Genomic DNA, 17,146 nt, shown 5'->3' with positions numbered 1-17,146 from the left:
TGAGTAAGATCAAATTAACAAATCAGCAAATTCACAAATTAAATTAAGGTGATAGCTACCTACAGGGGCAAAGTAACAAAGGACAAAAATCTTGAAGGAAACTTTATTGAAACAAAACAAATTGTGGTTTTTGGGGTTGATAAAGCCCTCCAACCTCCATGGTGCCCACTGGTCACAGGAATCCTCAATCATGCCAAGTGGACACCACGTCTCCTCTCTAAGGACACCTGGCTGCGAATGTAGCCACGGAAGAGGGGCAGGAAGAAATCTCTCTTTATAAGTGCTCTAAGTACTAAAGATAACCAGGTGAAGGGCATTATTTAATTAACAATATCATTGACATGCCATTAACAACCCACTGCTTCCTGTTCTAGAAAGAATCTATTGAAATGTAAATTGTTCTTCATTTCTGTCGGACTTGCTCTCTGATTTGCTTCTTTTTCTCTCTCCTCATTTCCTACTTTTCATTTCCTACTCTGCTTTTATGTTTTTCATCTTTGGTTTTGTCTCTTCTCTCTTCCCTGCCCTTTAATTTCCTGTGTCATTTGCACTGCACTGTAGGGAGTACCCTGATTAAAGAGCCTGGAAATTATCCCTTGACAGGCCTAAAAATCAATGTAAACCAAAAAAGAAGAATTATCTCTATCACTCACTCCTAATGGCATGAGTGTCAAATAATTCTTTCGAGTGTGTTTCATGTACAGGCTAAGAAAATAAATGATCCTGCAGCAGATCAACACCAGCACATTTCTGCTGGGACAAGGAGTTTGTCCTAATTGGTACAGAGTGCAGCGAATTGGGAAGATTGTTTCTGAGGACATTACCTTCCTCGGGGCTAATTGGAGTTCCTGTCCAGCCTTTGCCAAAGTAGTGGCGGGAGAGTAAGGGAAATGCTGAGAGGAATTCAGGTCTATCCCCTTCTACCAACACCTATCTTGTCTCCTTGGCCCTAGTGATGACCTGACAAAGTACACGTGAGTCCCATTAACCATATGGTAATGATCGTAGGTTTCAAATGCCATGCAGATAGAGTGTCATGTATGAGGGAATTTTTTCAGTCCCCAAACATTTTCAAGTGTTCCATTACTCTCCTGGCTGATCTCCCACGTTCTACGTGCCCTCCTTAAACTTGAGCTCACTCAAGAATCTGCTACCCATGTCTTTTTTCACACCAAGTTCCATTCACCTATCACCTCAATGCTGAACCTACATTGGTTCATCGTCTGGCAGTACCTCAATCTTAAAAATTTCCACCTTTTGTTTTCAAATCCCTCCATAGCCTCGTCCCTCCCTTTCTCTGAACTTCGTCAGCCCCACAACCCTTTACAATCCTCAATCCTCTTGAGCATCCCTAGTTCTAATCACTAAATTCTGGAATTCCTCCCCTAAACCTCTCTACCTGTCTCTCTCATGCTGTAGGACACTCCCTATCTCTTTTGAGTAAGCTTTTGGTTGCCTATCCTAATATCTCCTTATCCTCAAATATCATTCAAACATGCCCTTGTGAATTGGCTTGAAACATTTTACTACATTAAAGGCGTTATATAAACAGAAGTTATTGTTGTTTAATTAGTATTTTGGAGAGATTGCATTGTAAATGTAAATATTATGTAGCTGGACATTAGGATGCAAAATCTAATTTTGAAAAGGGCCATTGTGTTTTGTTTCTTCGCTGAAGAATGTACTCATATGAAACAAAAGCATTTGCTTGAGCAAACTGTTGGTAGCATTCTTGAGTCACAAGGATGTGGGTTCAAGTCCCACTCCAGGACTTGAACACAACCGTCAAGGCTGAAACTCCAGTGCAGGGCTGAGGGAGCTGACAACTTGTCCATCAAGCTGCGTCACATTTTGAGTCACAACGTCTTAACGATGAGGCAGAGGCCAGCAGAAAAGGAGGGAAATCCTGAACTCTGGATTGCGCTACCTCGTGGGATGACCTGCCCCAAAGATCTGCAGGTTATGAATCGGCATTTTCAGTCACATGAAGACCCTTGACAGAAACTTTTTTTTTAATTCATTCATGGGATGGGCGTGTTGCTGGCTAGGCCAGCATTTAGTGCCCACAAACCAAGTGGCTTGCTAGGCCATTTAAGAGTCAAGCACATTGCTGTGGGTCTGGAGTCACATGTAGGCCAGACCAGGTATAGATGGCAGATTTCCTTCTCTAAAGGACATTAGTGAACCAGATGGATATTTACAACACTTGACAATGGTTTCATGGCCATCATTAGACTTTTAATTCCAGATTTTTTATTGAATACAAATTTCGCTATCTGCCTTGGTCAGATTTGATCCTGGGTCCCCGGAGCATTTCCTTGGGTCTCTGGATTATTGGTCCAGTGACAATACCACTACACTACCACCTCCTCGCGACCCTGAAAGTAGATGTCTCCTCGAATCAAGGAACAGGCGACGACTGAAGGAGTGCTGCATTGTCAGAGATGCCGTCTTTCAGATGAGACTTCAAATTGAGTCCCCCTCTGCCTTCTCATGTGGACATAAAGATCTTATGGCATTATTTTGAAGGAGAGCAGGGGAGTTATCCCTGGTGGCTTGTAAAATTAATTATCTGGCCATTAACACATTGCTGTTCGTGGGAGCTTGCTGTGCCCAAATCGGCTGGCACGCTTTCTACATTACAACAGTGACTACAGATCAAAAATACTTCGTTGGCTGTAAAGTGCATTGGGATGTCAGGCGGCGCTATATAAATGCAAATCTTTCCTTTTTATGTATTTTTAAATGTGCCCTTGCAGTTCTCACACAGCCTTGGAAATGATTTGTCTGATTCACTGTCATCAAGCTCAGTGATCAGGGAGGGAAGGGAGAGAGAGAAATGTCAAAAGGCATCAAAATACTGAGAAATTATAAAAGAACATGCTATGAGTATGCAGCTTGTTGGATGGGTCATATTTACAATGAGTTTTAATAATTAAAACCAGCTATAAACAATCCATAATATAGGTTGTAAAGCAGTTACTGGCCTTGATGAACAAGTCGTCTTTATAAGCAATTTTAGATGATAGTTCCTGAAAAATCACTAATCACGTAGATATTTGTCATAAATGTGTATATTTGTTGGTATGCATAAGTTTCTATAACAATGTATATTTCCATTATAATGCATGTATTTCTGCTATGCTGTGAATATATTTCTGTTAAATACATTATATAAATGTATTTATTATATTTCTGTTTCAGTTGCCTTTTATTGACCATATGATGAAACACATCATTAAGATGGTGCTACCTCCAGTGTATATCATGAGCCCCACTCAGGCATTGCTTCTTTTCCAACAATTCTATATCCTGAACACCTGCATCCAGTATGGCAGCAAGTTAGCAGAACATATCAGGAGTAAATACAGTGAGGAGTTCAGGTAAGGAAAGGGCACAGCTTTGTCTCCCTATTCAGCACATTGTCTATGGGGCTGAAATTCCTCATTGGGTACGCTGTAGGAAAACTGCTCGTGATTACCAACCAACAAAATCTCTTGTTGCGTGTTTTAAAACCACACCGTCCTATTAATGGGCCTTTCATTAAAAACAGTCTTCCAGTTGACCTTTGGAAATAGGAATTTAGTTTCCACTCTGTTATTGGTAACAATCTATCAATGAGCAGCATCATAAAATCTTATAGCGAACAAGGAAACCATTTGGCTCATTTGAAAAAGCTATCCAGTTAGTCCCTTCCCCCTGCTCTTTCCCACATTGACCTGCAAATGCTTCCTTTTCATGTTATTTCTCCTGGTTCCTTTGGAAGACACTATTGAATTTATTTTCATCATTTATGGGATGTCGGCAAGGCCAGCATTTGTTGCCCACCCCTAACTGAGTGGCTTGCTAGGCCATTTCAGTGGTCAGTTAAGAGTCAGCCACATTGCTATGGGTCTGAAGTCACATATAGGTCTGACTGAGTATGATTGATAGGTTTCCTTCCCCAAAGAACATCAACAACAACAACTTACATTAAAAGGTGCAACATAAATTTAACAAAACGTCCCAAGGCACCCACAGGATCATCGTAAAAGAAAATATAACGCGGAGCCACATGAGGAGATATTAGGTCAGATGACCAAAAGCTTGGTCAAAGAGGATTTAGGGAGTGTTCTAAAGGAGGAAAGTAAGGTAGAGAGTTGGAGTGATTTAGGGAGGGAATTCCAGAGCTTAGGGCCTAGTAACTGAAGACATAGCCACCAATGGTGGAGCAATTAAAATCGGATGTTCTCAAAAAGCCACAATTAGAGGAGTGCAGATGTCTCAAGAGGGATGTGGAGGCTGGAGGAGATTACAGAGATAGGGAGGGGCGAGGCCATGGAGGGATTTGAAAATATGGATGTAAATTTAAAAATCAAGGTGTTGTTTGACTGGGAGCCAATGTAGGTCAGTGAGCACAGGGTGACAGGTGAACAGGACTTGGTGCAAGTTAAGCCCCAAGAACCAGATGAGTTTTTATAACAGGCAGGTATTTCATGGTGTTAGTTACCCACACGAGCCTTTTGTTGCAGATTTATGCAATTAACTGAAATTAAATTCCCCTAGCTGCTGTGGTGGGATTTGAACTCATATCTTCAGATCATTAGCCCAGACCTTTGGATTACTAGTTCAGTAACATAGGCCAGAATTTTCCCGTTGGCGATTTGGGGGCGGGGCCCGCTCGCTGACAGGAAAATGACGCGGGATGACATTGGGAGGAACCCCCCGACATCATCCCGGTCCATTTAAATTTTTAGGAGGGCGGGCGGACAGCGAAATCAGCTGTTCGCCTGCCGACCTGTCAATGGCCAATTGAGGCCATTGACAGAGTAATTAAGATAATTAAAGACCTGCCCGTCCAACCTTAAGGCTAGCGGGCAGGCCAGGAGCCCCAGCGGGCTTCTGATAATACATGAAACCTCATCCACTGGCGGGAAGAGGTTTCATATCTGTTTTTAAAAACTTTAATAAATTTTATGTGATATTTATTAACATGTCCCATCTCGTGTGACATTGTCACCTGAGGGGGACATGTTAATAATTTTTTAATTTTTCTATTTTTAAAGTTTTTTAGACGGTCATTGCTCTCCCTGAGAAAGCACTTAGTCTCAGGGAGCAGTGCGCTCTTTGACAGATGGGGAATCCCTCCTCCCCAGCACAGGAGGTGCATAGCGCTTCCCATCAGGCAGGCCGCTGGACCGGCCTTAATTGGCCCACCCACTCAAAATAGCGGCGGTCCCCATTTCGTCGGCGGAGTTTGGCTGCCCACCCACCGCCGAGCCGGTGGGGCCCACCCGCCAACCGAGGGGCAAAATTCTGCCCATAACTACGATGCTGCCATACTTGTTGAATCTGTTTCCACCACCCTTTCAGACAGCGTATTCCAGACCAGCAGAACTCACAGCGTTTAAAAGAAAATCCTCAACTCACATCTGAATTTTGTTTTCCCAATTACTTCCAATCTGTGTTCTCTGGTAAATGCAACAACTTGCGTTATTTAGCACCTTTAACATAGTAAAAAAAAAACCCCAAGGTTGCCCACGAGAGGGTTGTCAGATAAAATTTGACACAAACTACATCAGGAGGTAGTGGGATAAGGCAAAGAGGTAGTTTTAGCAGCGTCTTAAAGGAACAAAGTGATGTGGAGAGGCAGCGAGGTTTAGGGAGGAAATTCCAGAGTCTAGGCAGCCAGGGGTGGAACAATTAAAATTGGGGATGCTCAAGAGACCAGAAGTGGAGGATTTAAAGACATGACCTTAAATATTGTAAACAACCTCTCTGACCTGAAAATGTCATTTTACAGATGTGGAGGACAGTCCTTCAGATCTTAATTATTTTTTGGCGGATTTAAAAAAGAATTGATTTTTCATATAATGACTATGTGGGGGGTAGGATTAGTAAGTTTGCGGATGACACAAAGATTGGCCGGGTGGTTAACAGTGAGGTTGAGTGTCTTGAGCTACAGGAAGATATAGACGGGATGGTCAAATGGGTAGATAAGTGGCAGATGGAATTTAACCCTGAAATGTGTGAGGTGATACACTTTGGAAGGAGTAATTTGACAAGGAAGTATTCAATGAACGGCATGGCACTAGGAAGTTCTGAGGAGCAAAGGGACCTTGGCTTGTATGTCCATAGATCTCTGAAGGCAGAGGGGTGCGTTAGTGGGCTGGTGAAAAAGGCATATGGGACACTTGCCTTTATCAATCAAGGCATAGATTACAAAAGTAGGGAGGTCATGTTGGAGTTGTATAGAACCTTGGTGAGGCCACAGCTGGAGTACTGTGTGCAGTTCTGGTCGCCACATTATAGGAAGGATGTGATTGCACTGGAGAGGGTGCAGAGGAGATTCACCAGGATGTTGCCTGGGATGAAACATTTAAGTTATGAAGAGAAGTTGGATAGACTTGGGTTGTTTTCATTGGAGCAGAGAAGACTGAGGGGTGACCTGATCGAGGTGTATAAGATTATGAGGGGTATGGACAGGGTGGATATGGAGCAGCTGTTCCCCTTAGTTCAAGGGTCAGTCACAAGGGGGCATAAGTTCAAGGTGAGGGACAGGAGGTTTAGGAGGGATGTGAGGAAAAACCTTTTTACCCAGAGGGTGGTGACGGTCTGGAATGCGCTGCCTGGGAGGGTGGTGGAGGCGGGTTGCCTCACATCCTTTAAAAAGTACCTGGATGAGCACTTGGCACGTCATAACATTCAAGGCTAAGGGCCAAGTGCTGGTAAATGGGATTGGGTAGGTAGGTCAGGTGTTTCTCACGTGTCAGTGCAGACTCGATGGGCCAAAGGGCCTCTTCTGCACTGTGTGATTCTGTGATCCTTTTACTTTCTATCTTTCATCTCTTTCTCTTAATCCCATTTTACTTGCCCTCTCTTTATTGAGCTTTCTGTATATACTTTTACATTAAGTTAAATAGTCGAATTTATATTTCATGGCTTAGATTCTGCATTCTTAGATACTTCAGTCTGATTGGTTGAAGAGCCACCCTGTTGCTTGCCCAGTTCACACACACCGCAGATCCCCAGTGGACCCCACTGACAGAAAGTCTCCACTGAAAACCCACAAAGTCGGGGCACCTGGAAACAAATGCTGTCCCATCACTAGTGACCACAAAATCCTGGCTAATCATTTTATATGACAGTTAAACAGATATAATTTTCTGGTAGAAAAACAAAGTGCTGAAAAAACTCAACAGGCTTGGCAGAATCTGTGGAAAGAGAAACAAGGTCACTAAACTTTCAGCAGAACTGTAAAATGTTTGAGATGTAACAGTTTTTTTAAAGCAATTACCGAAGCAGGGAAAGGGTGGGGGGGAAGAGGAAGAAAGAACAAAAAGAGGGCGTGGTGGGGTAGTGCTATTGTCACTGGACTAGTATTCCGGAAGACCCAGGGTAATTCTCTTTGGGTCCAGGGTTCAAATCCCACCACAGCAGATGGTGAAATTTGAATTCAATAAAAATCTGGTATTATAAGTCTGATGATAAACAACAAAATCATTACCGATTGTCGTTAAAAACCCATCTGGTTCACTAATGCCCTATAGGGAAGGAGATCTGCTGCCATTACCTGGTCTGGCCTACATATGACTCCAGACCCACAGCAATGTGGTTGACTCTTAAATGCACTCTGAACAAGGGCAGTTAGGGATGGTCAATAAATGCTGATAGGATAGTGAATAAATAGTGATAGGATGGAAGGCAAGAGTGATTAACCAACAAAAGAGTTGATGGCGCATGATAAAAAGGGACGATAATGAAACAAGCACAGGGTTTGGAAGAGGTGTAAATGGCAACAGCAGAATCATCACCAACAGCTGCTGTCTTAAAAAAAATTGAAGCAGTGGCTATGATTCGATATTGGGTCTGGAAGGCTGTAACGTATGCTGTTATCATTTACAACTCCTTTAGACCCCTCTTTATTTCTTTACTTGTCCTGTTCCCTCCATCATCCTTTTTTCATTGAATCTCTCCTGCCTTCCATCCCAGACCTTTCGTTCCTACCTTTCCCTCTCCGGCTCTTTCCCTGCCTTTGTACTTTCTTAAAACCTGTAACATATGTAGCTTTTTCCAATTCTGATGAAAGGTCTTCTACCTGAAACTCTGCTTCTCCCTCCTTCACATTATTTTCCGGTAACTTGCCGATGTACTACAGAATGTCAGGAACTAGACTTGTATCCAGTGTGATTGTATTTTGATGTTTTAATTGTGTTGATCACGTGTCTCTGTGCAAACATCCCACCTGATGCTAGGGCAATTACTGCTTATTACCAATGCAAAGTCAATTTGGAAATGCGGTAGCTATTAGATGCAACAAAATCAATATTTGTTGGATCTTAAGTCTATTGGCAAGAACTCATAGGATTTGGTATTTATAAGCCCAATCATTAGTGATCATGACATGATGGAAAGCAAGCAATAAAGACAAATGTCATGTTAATTTATAGTATAAATGCATTTAAGGGGAAGCTAGACAAGCATATGAGGGAGAAGGGAATAGAGGATTATGATGGTAGCTTTAGATGAGGAAAGATGAGAGGAGGCTCAAGTGGAACTGGCATGTAAACTGGTTAAGTCAAATGATCTGTTTCTGTTGTTATGATATGGCAGGTGGTATTTGCCAAGCTGACCAAATCCACAAGGGAAACTAGGCCACGCTATCACAATGATTTTGCAATTTGTATTTATTACGAGAAGGCTGGTACACTGAAGTCAGAAGTAATGAGTCCACTACCACCTTTAAAGATTTTAAAGACTAAATTAAAACATTTATTGACAAAAGAAGAAAAAAAAACTTAAACAAGCACGATTACAGTTCTATCAGTTCTCAAACTTTCTACTTAACCAGACTCCCAACTATACATCCCCTTTAAGGCAATGGTCCAAATAGATTCCAGATGTATAGAGTCATCCAGTAATTTTATCACAAGCACCCACTGGACAATGGACTTCCAAAGGCTTTTAACATTGGTCACTGGAACAGCAAACTTCTGCAGGGTGGCTTTTTCCCCCAAAGTCTGTTTCACACAGTCATCTTTCAAGATCTCACATGGCCATACCTCACACAGCCTTCCATCCTTATTTAAATATATTTCTCCTTTTTTGAGCTGTAAATCCCATTGTTTCACTTGTCTTTACAATTTACTTTCCCCAGAATAAAAAAATCTTTCATGTTCTCATTATGGCCAGCATTTTTGGGAAAAATCAACCTTGCTTTATTTATCTTGCCAGTTGTAAACATTCTCCATGTCCCTTTGAAAATCAAACACTTCTCTAAAAAATGCAAATTTCATTCACACCGTATCTGCTGAGCTGACCCTAGCTTTATTCATCTCCATTTCAAACGCCTGTTTTATACCTCACTTCTTTGATAATTTAAACCTTGCAATCTAATTGTCTCTAGTTTAACTAAATTGGCCACACACACATGAGCCTGCTTTAAAATATTCTACAATAATATTAGGAAAAATATGATGGTTCCTTGACACTGTGCTGTGTATCCTATGTAAAGCTTACATAGAAAGTGACTTTTTCTATCAAACTGGAAGATATTGATTATGAATTAGTCTATTATGAATTATTGCTGCTTATCAAAGAAGAAAATTGCCTAGGAAATTTTAATATTGTTGAACATGTATATTTTTAATCTATCTTTCTGCCCCTGATCTTTCTTCGAAACAGCGATTGATGCTAGAGTGTCGTTCCTTAGATATTGGCAGCTCTCCAGCCCTCTTCTTGATTGTATCTGGACAGACTGTCAGCAGGCTTTTGGTGCAAGATATCGTAGCCAGTGCTCGTCAGCTTCATCTGATATCCATACGGATGCATTTTCTGGCTGATTTTTTCCCACACTCTGCCTTCCACCCAATTCTCTAGTCTAGAAATACTGCTGCCAGTTGTGTAAAGTCTTGCTTTTCTGAAAAAAAAAGCATTCTTAGGATATGGGGTGTTGTTGGCAGGACCCATCCTTATCTTTCCTCAGGTAGGTTCTTAACTGCTGCAGACCACGCAGTGAAGGTGCTGTTGGGTGGGGAGTTCCAGGATTTTGATGCAGCAATGTTTGAAGGAATGGTGGTATTAATGATAATGCCAGCAACAAGGTACATTTTTTATAACATCGTAAAACATTTCAAGGTGCTTCACAGGAGCATCATCAAACAAAATTTGACACCGAGTCACATAAGGAAATATTCAGACAGATGAGCAAAAGCCTGGTCAAACAGAGAGTTTTAAGGAGGAGAGAGGGGCCGAGATTTAGGGAGGGAATTTCAGAGCTTAGAGATGAGGCAGCTGAAGGTATGCCTGCCAGGGCAGGAGCTAAGGAAATCGGAGGTGCGCAAGAGGCCAGGATATTAAATGTCCAAATCTGGATGGTATGTGATTTGAAGAACTAGGGAATCATCCTGGGGTTGTAAAGTCTTGATTGTTTCTATTTCTTTGCATGCTTGTCGTAGGTATTACATCCAAAGTGCCACAGTGGAAGCAATGCTTCCAGTCCATTACGCTGTTGCCCAGCCTACTATTCGGCTTCTCCGCCAAGTGCTCAGCTTCATCCTCCACAAGCTGGTCTGAACGTCCAAGAGGATTAAAGTGGTGTTAGTAATGATCATCAAATTCAAATGGAACTGCTGTCAGTGTAAAAGCAGCGATATTCACACAGGTACTTACCTCCTGGTGTTATTGAAACCAATAATGGTTTGAGATCCCATCTATGTAAAACTGTTATTTGAAACCTCGAATTCTAAAGAAGAGTAATTCGTAAAATGATAAAATGTAATTTTTTTGCTGTTAACTTGGGGGGGAACAAGTTGCAAATATCGAATGTCACTTAATAGCTAGGGCAAGTCACAAAGTGCTACATATTTTTATGCTAAGCTTAATTTACATAGGTATTTTTAAAACTGACATCTTGCTAGATTAAGCATAAAATAAGAAGCTTATTTTTGTGGTTTTTTAAAAGTAAACATGTAGTTTACAAATCAGCAAGTTTAAAAACTGTACTACACCATAGACATAAGATGGTTTGCCACAACAAGTGTTCTCAATGTGAGAAAGTCTAAATGTCAACCAGGCCATTGAGGGGTAGGAAGCTAAGAAATAAGAGCAGAAAATTGGCCTTGTAGCCCCTTGAGCCTGCTGCACTATTCATCAAAATTATGGCTGGCAGATCCTCAACTCTACATCCCTCGATTTTTCTATTGTCAAAAATCTATTGATCACTGACTTGAATATATTCAACGACTCAGCATCCACAGCCCTCTAGGGTAGAGAATACCAAAGATTCATAACACTCTGAAGAAATTTCTCCCCAAATCAGTTTGAAATGGCCCATTCTTTATCCTGAGACTATCCCCTCTAGGGGTTTTGGGGGAGGGAGGGGGTGCAGTAACAGCCTCTCAGCATCTGCCCTGCCAAGCCCTCTCTGAATTTTATGGGGGTGAAATTGATTTAAGTGGTTTCACTCCAAGTGGTGTTAATTTCTTTAGCTATGTGTTTCAGTGAGATCACCATGCATTCTTCTATACTCCAGAGTGTGGGCTCCTACAAGAAACGGAACTAGGTGGTTCCCAACAAGAAAAGTGGCAATATCGGTTGAGGCAGTCCAAGTTATTTTGATGGATGACCTCACAATTGGTCAGAAAGAGGAGGCCATTCAACCCCTTGAGCCTGTTCTACAATTCAAATAGATCATGGCTGATCCGCATCTTAACTTCATTCACCCACCTTGATTCCATAGTCCTTGATATATTTGCCTAACAAAAATTCCATTAATTTCAGTTTTGAAATTTTCAGCTCATCCCAAGCCTCAAAAGGCTTTTGGGGGAGAGAGGTCCAGATTTCCACCAGCCTTTGTGTGAAGAAGGGCTTCCTGATATCACCCTGAAGGACCTAGCTCTATTTTGAGGCTAGGTCCCTTTGTTCTGGAATCCCCCATCAGAGGACTTGGTTTCCCTTCATCTACCCCCATCAAATCCTTTAATCAGTTAGACTTGGGGCTTCCTGCCAGTGAAGGAAGCTATTGAAGTACCATGGGGTAGGAGGGAAGCACTGTGTGACCATGCAACATTTTCACCAATCATATATTTTTACCAGGTCACCTTCAAAAAACTTATTACATTTCTTACTTTACTTACTGATATTATGTAGCATAGCAACAGGGTGCAGCAATAGCGGTGGCAAGTGCAGAAAGGCAGGTATCTCAAGCCTGGAGGTTATTGGGAGCAAAGGAAAATGTGGAAAGATGACCCTAGAAGATCTTGGGAAAAGAAGGAGATTTACTCTAACCAAAGGCATACCTTAGCCCAAGGAGTGATGGAGTAACGTGCGTGGTCAATCCACACTGGAAATATGCCACCCACCATATTGGTTAAGCTTTCTATAGTTGCCAAGGATGTCCACTGAAGCTGATGTTCCTTTGATGGAGATAAGTTGGAGACATAGAACAGTGCTAAGCTAAAGACTAGGAAGATCTTGGGCCTTCACTCATTTAGTCGGGAACACGCATTGTACTTAGCCTCAACAAGGTGTCTTGTATGGATTCTATTGAGGACAGGATTTGCCTGCTGTGATGCACCCCGGTTTAATACCCTGCCAGCATCTACTGTACAGGCCCACTAGTAAATGGTTATCATATGGATGGGAGCTGCCATTTTTCGTGGGCCTGTAACCCAATATAAATCACTGCCTCAATGCACGGTTAAGAGATAAAAAAAAAGGTTTACAAAGATTGTGTTATGTCCTTTACTGACTGTTTAATAACTTTGTGTATCTTTTTATATCACGTAAACTAATGTTTTAATGTTCGTTATGTATTCTTTGTTAAAGTAAAATCTTTTTAATGAAGATGTGAAACTTCTATTGTTCAAACATTATTTTGCTGCAACAAAGGCAGTACAAAAATTGGTCTATTTATCTTTAATGTATCTGTTGTGAATGTGTGTAAAATTCTTCAGTTGTGTTTAGCTGTGTGACAAGTGATCTTGTGCCACATTACAGCCTATGCCTGATAACTCAATCGCCTTTGCACTAAAAATGGAAATTATCCGATAATTTGAATTCAGCAATATAAAGAACATAATAGCATCAGGAGTAGGCCATACAGCCCTCGAGCCTCTGCTACCATTCTGTAAGATCATGGCCGATCCTCAACCTCAACACAACTTTCCTGCCCCATATCCCTTATTTCCTCAAGAGCCCAAAAATCAATTGATTTTCAGGCCTTGAATAAACTCAACGACTGAGCATCCACCACCTTTTGGGCAGGAAATTCCAAAGACCTACAATCCGTTGAGTTTCACTTCATTTTAGCCCTAAATGACCGACCCCTTATTCTGAGACAGCACCCCTAGTTCTAGATTCTCCAACCAGGGAAACATCCTATCAGCATCTGCCCTGTTAAGCCTCCTCAGCATCTTATATGTTTCAGTGAGATCAACTCTCATTCTTCTAAACTCCAGAGTATAGGCCCACTTTACTCAAACTCTCCTCATAGGATAACCCTCTCAACCCAACATAGGAGTTTAGTGCTAAATAATTGAATTGTCAGATGATTTGAATTGGGCTGTTTATAATGGTGGAGGACTCAGTTCTGTTTACAGATTACTATGTTACCTACATTTTTATACTGTTTATGTAATTTGGAAGGAGTCTGAGAGAAGATGTTCTGGTTATACTTCTGGTGAGTCACCAGCCTTTTTTTGCCATGTTTGTAGCAAAAGGAGAAAGCATTTTTTACGATTAAGCTGTTTCAAGCAACAAATTATAAGAGTGTGAAACCAATGTTAACCAATTGTGTACTGTGCTAACATTAGTGCTGGTTAATAAAAGCCAGAGTTATGAAACATTATTGTCCTCCATTTCTGCTTGCTGCTGGGGTACCTTGGTTACACTGAAAAGGCATTAGACTAGGGAAAATCACTTACTTATGTTCAATACCAATCTTCCACCATCTAATTCAGTTGCTATAATTGGAAAAGAATTACATTAAAGAGGTGAGTGCTTAGAATTGTAGATAAGTATTGAACTCCTGCTTCCTCCCTTCCCACTCAGGATCTCAAGGGGCCGAATGGCCTACTTCTGCTCCTGTTTCATATGTTCATAGTGCGTTGCCTATCAATGTGCACAAAACCCTAGTTACAAGGATTCTCTAACAGAACATTAATCATTTCAACAGAACAGAGACATTAGGATAAGTAATGCATTGGTGTCAATGATATTGGCCTGTTTAGAGTCTATGGATGTTTTAAAACAATGCTGAATAATTGTTTTTTAAAACCAAAATAAATAGAGAGAGACCATATATAATATATAAGCTTTCATTGGTTTCTGAACAGACCAGTTTGATGGATACCATAGTGCAGACACAAGCTGCATGATGATTCCTTATCACCCTGGTTCCAGGCCTTAGTGGATTCAAACTTACATAATTAGAATTAGAAATTCAAATTGCAAGAACTTGGCATATACTCTCTTGAGGATAGAAAGTAGAGGAGTGATCTGATTGAAGTGTTTAAAATGTTAAAAGAATAGGTGAATATTGAGAAACTATTCCCTCTGGTGGGGAAGTCAAGTTAAAATTGGAGTTGGCTATTTAGCAAGGTATTACAAATCTGGAATTGTACCCACCACCCCCAAAGCCCTGTAGGTGTTGTGACAATTGGGGCTTTCAGGATGGGGATTGATAGATTTTTATCAACGTTCAGGTACAGATTAGCCATGATCTAACTGAACGCCAGAGCAGACTCATGGGCATGAATGGCTTACTTCCATTACCAATGCTCTGAAGATTCCTTTCTCAGTATAAAACTGTATATTGTAGGCCTCCATTCATCAATTGGGTTTTGTACACAACTTTTTTTAAAAATAAAACTTTGGAGCAAATTTTAATTTTTTTTTTCTCATGGTTTTCCCAGAGAGCATGGGTGAGTAATCTACTCGTAGACCTATATCAGCTGGATGGTTGACAAATGCAAACTGATTCCAGAAAGCAGTCCTGACCTTCCTTCAGTGTGCCCCATGTTCTAGATTCCCCAGACAGCAGAAGAAAATGGACGGAATTTTCCCTTCCTGCCTGCAGCAAGTTTCACGGTTGGTGGGGGGGGTAGAACTGGAAAATTTGGAAAGAGGCCAAAAATCTGGTTCCCACTGGTGGGAAAAGAGTTTGGAACTTTTCCCTCCCCACCTTCATGACAGGCTGATGGTGGGTTGGGTTTGTTGCTGATTCATGGTGGGAATGCGATTTGCAAGCATGACCACGTCATGAGTGCTCATTAAAACACAACTCCCCAAAATCACCTAGCCCCCCTGCCTATCTAATGCCACGTTAGTGGGAAATTAGATTGGTCTGAAACACATTTGGGAATGAGCGGCGTACAGCTGTCGCCCCTCACTTCGAGGTGAGTGCAACACTCAAAGCCTACCTGCAACAGCGCCACTCCGGGTTCCCACCAATGGCAGTGAGATGCTAAACTGATGGTGAGCAGAGCAACCCTACACCCTGCTCACCGGCTTCCTCCTTTCTCCTGGAGGATGTCTTCTGCGGGCTCAGGGAGGGCTGCAGACAAGTCGGAGACTTGCTTTGTGATCAGAGGCAGGTGGCGATGGGGGACAGGGGGCTGATGGTGGTTGGGAAGGAAGATGGAGACATGGTGGGGGATGGGGAAGCAAAGGTACAGTTGCGGGGTGGTGTGGAAAAGAGACACGGGCAATAGGCAGTGGTGGTGTTGGAGAGGAGTGTGGGGGGAGGAGACACGGGACAATGTTCACTGGTAGGTTGGAGAGGGAGGTGGGGGAGACTGAGGGTGGGGAAGCTGGAGCTCGGCATGAAGACAAAAATGCAGACGCAGAGGAAGGTGAATGGGAACCTAACTATGAATGGGAGGGGATGCACCCATACCCCAGAATCTGGGGTTAAGGGGTGGGGTGGGTGTGTTAGTGTGGTACAAGAGGGATGGGTTGCATAGAGGTGGTGGGGGGAAAGGCTTGCACAGAGACTCATAGAGGGGGTAGAAGAGGGAGACTGTGTTATCAGTAAAGAAGGAACAGGAGAGCTCATTGAAAGACAGTCATAGTCCCTGGTCTGGGGTCAAGAGGTCGGCTTGAGAGATTAAGGGCAGTCCTGGGGATTAGTGCACCTCATAGTCAGGGTGAGAGGTTAAAGGCAGTTGTGGGGGTTTGCAGGCCATGCCACAGGGCTATGCATAGCACGCATGTCGTAGTTCCATTCAGGGAGGGGCAAGACCTGTGTACTCCATTGGGATAAGGCATAGCATGGTGTGCAGTGCATGGTCCTACTGTCACTGGCCACGCCTGGTTTGGTACTGGGCTGCAGTTGGGATGGTCAGTGTTATGGGGAGGCATCTACAGCCTGTAAAGGGGGAGTATGTAATACAGAGGGGGGTATTCAAAACTTTCTGAGATGAGGGTTGGGGGGTGGGGAGGGGGAGTTCTCTATATGTGACTGTGCTCACAGCCTCAAGATGGGGAGGGGTGAGGCCCACAGTGGAATGGGGACATCTACAGTAATGGGTTCAGGTGGACGGGTTGGAATGTCAACCACAATGGCAAGAGGATCCAGCATTTTTGAAGGAGGCTGGAGAGTAATGAGAGGGAGCTCTACCTGTACACCATAGGGTTCCAGGAAGATTTTAGGGACCACAACCCAAAACCCACCGGGGCAGGGGGGGGGGGGGGGGGGGGGGTGGGTATCGAGTGCAGTCTTAAAATAGAATCGCAGTACCACCATCTTGCAATCACAGTTAGAGATTGAAATTGGAAAATAATCTACGTGGGAGGGGTCTGAGTGAGTGTGGGAGGAGGTCAGGGCTGCACTCAAGGGCCCTTTCAGGGGGCACCCTCAAACTATTTGGACTCTAAACAATGAAATGGAGTCAGAGCTGAGAGAAAAGAGGAAGACTTCCTTGAAAAGGGGCATTTGGAACCATTGCCTTTTGTTGCACATTAACGAGAGACTGCAGGAGCCACTGGCTTCACAATACCGTCAGTCCATTTGAGCTTGAATAGAAGATGCAGGCAAATGTGAAGGAAGCACAGCTGCTGCATATCTGCCAGATAATCAATTAAAGCCTCTAATGTGCTTTCTCCAGTTGGCATGGATAACAGGTCAAAAGCTCAATTCATTGCTGAAGTGCAAGTTGAGCTTGAT

At 42.6% G+C, this 17,146-nt stretch overlaps 1 protein-coding gene and 1 long non-coding RNA gene across 3 annotated transcripts in view; one reads left to right on the top strand and one right to left on the bottom strand.

The window, feature by feature from the left end:
• Positions 1–11,991, top strand: part of c21h12orf56 (chromosome 21 C12orf56 homolog) — a 78,854-nt gene extending 66,863 nt beyond the window's left edge. The window contains exons 12-13 of the mRNA XM_041216330.1: positions 3,205–3,383; positions 10,437–11,991. Of these exons, the coding sequence (XP_041072264.1) occupies positions 3,205–3,383; positions 10,437–10,554 (297 nt within the window). The 3' untranslated portion in view covers positions 10,555–11,991. The remainder of the gene's footprint in view (positions 1–3,204; positions 3,384–10,436) is intronic.
• LOC121293352 lies at positions 10,414–16,343 on the bottom strand. 2 transcript variants are annotated; one of them, XR_005946496.1, is made up of 4 exons: positions 15,402–16,343; positions 13,905–14,091; positions 10,651–10,723; positions 10,414–10,550 (listed from the first exon to the last, which is right to left on the bottom strand). It is a non-coding gene; the product is annotated as an uncharacterized LOC121293352 (long non-coding RNA). The 2 variants fall into 2 exon arrangements; XR_005946497.1 differs by lacking the exon at positions 13,905–14,091.
• Positions 16,344–17,146: the final 803 nt, after the last annotated feature.

Source organism: Carcharodon carcharias, chromosome 21, assembly GCF_017639515.1.
Source record: "Carcharodon carcharias isolate sCarCar2 chromosome 21, sCarCar2.pri, whole genome shotgun sequence".
Taxonomy (NCBI): Eukaryota; Metazoa; Chordata; class Chondrichthyes; order Lamniformes; family Lamnidae; genus Carcharodon; species Carcharodon carcharias.
Note: the sequence above shows the minus strand (reverse complement) of the source record. Positions and strands in the feature narration are given on the sequence as shown.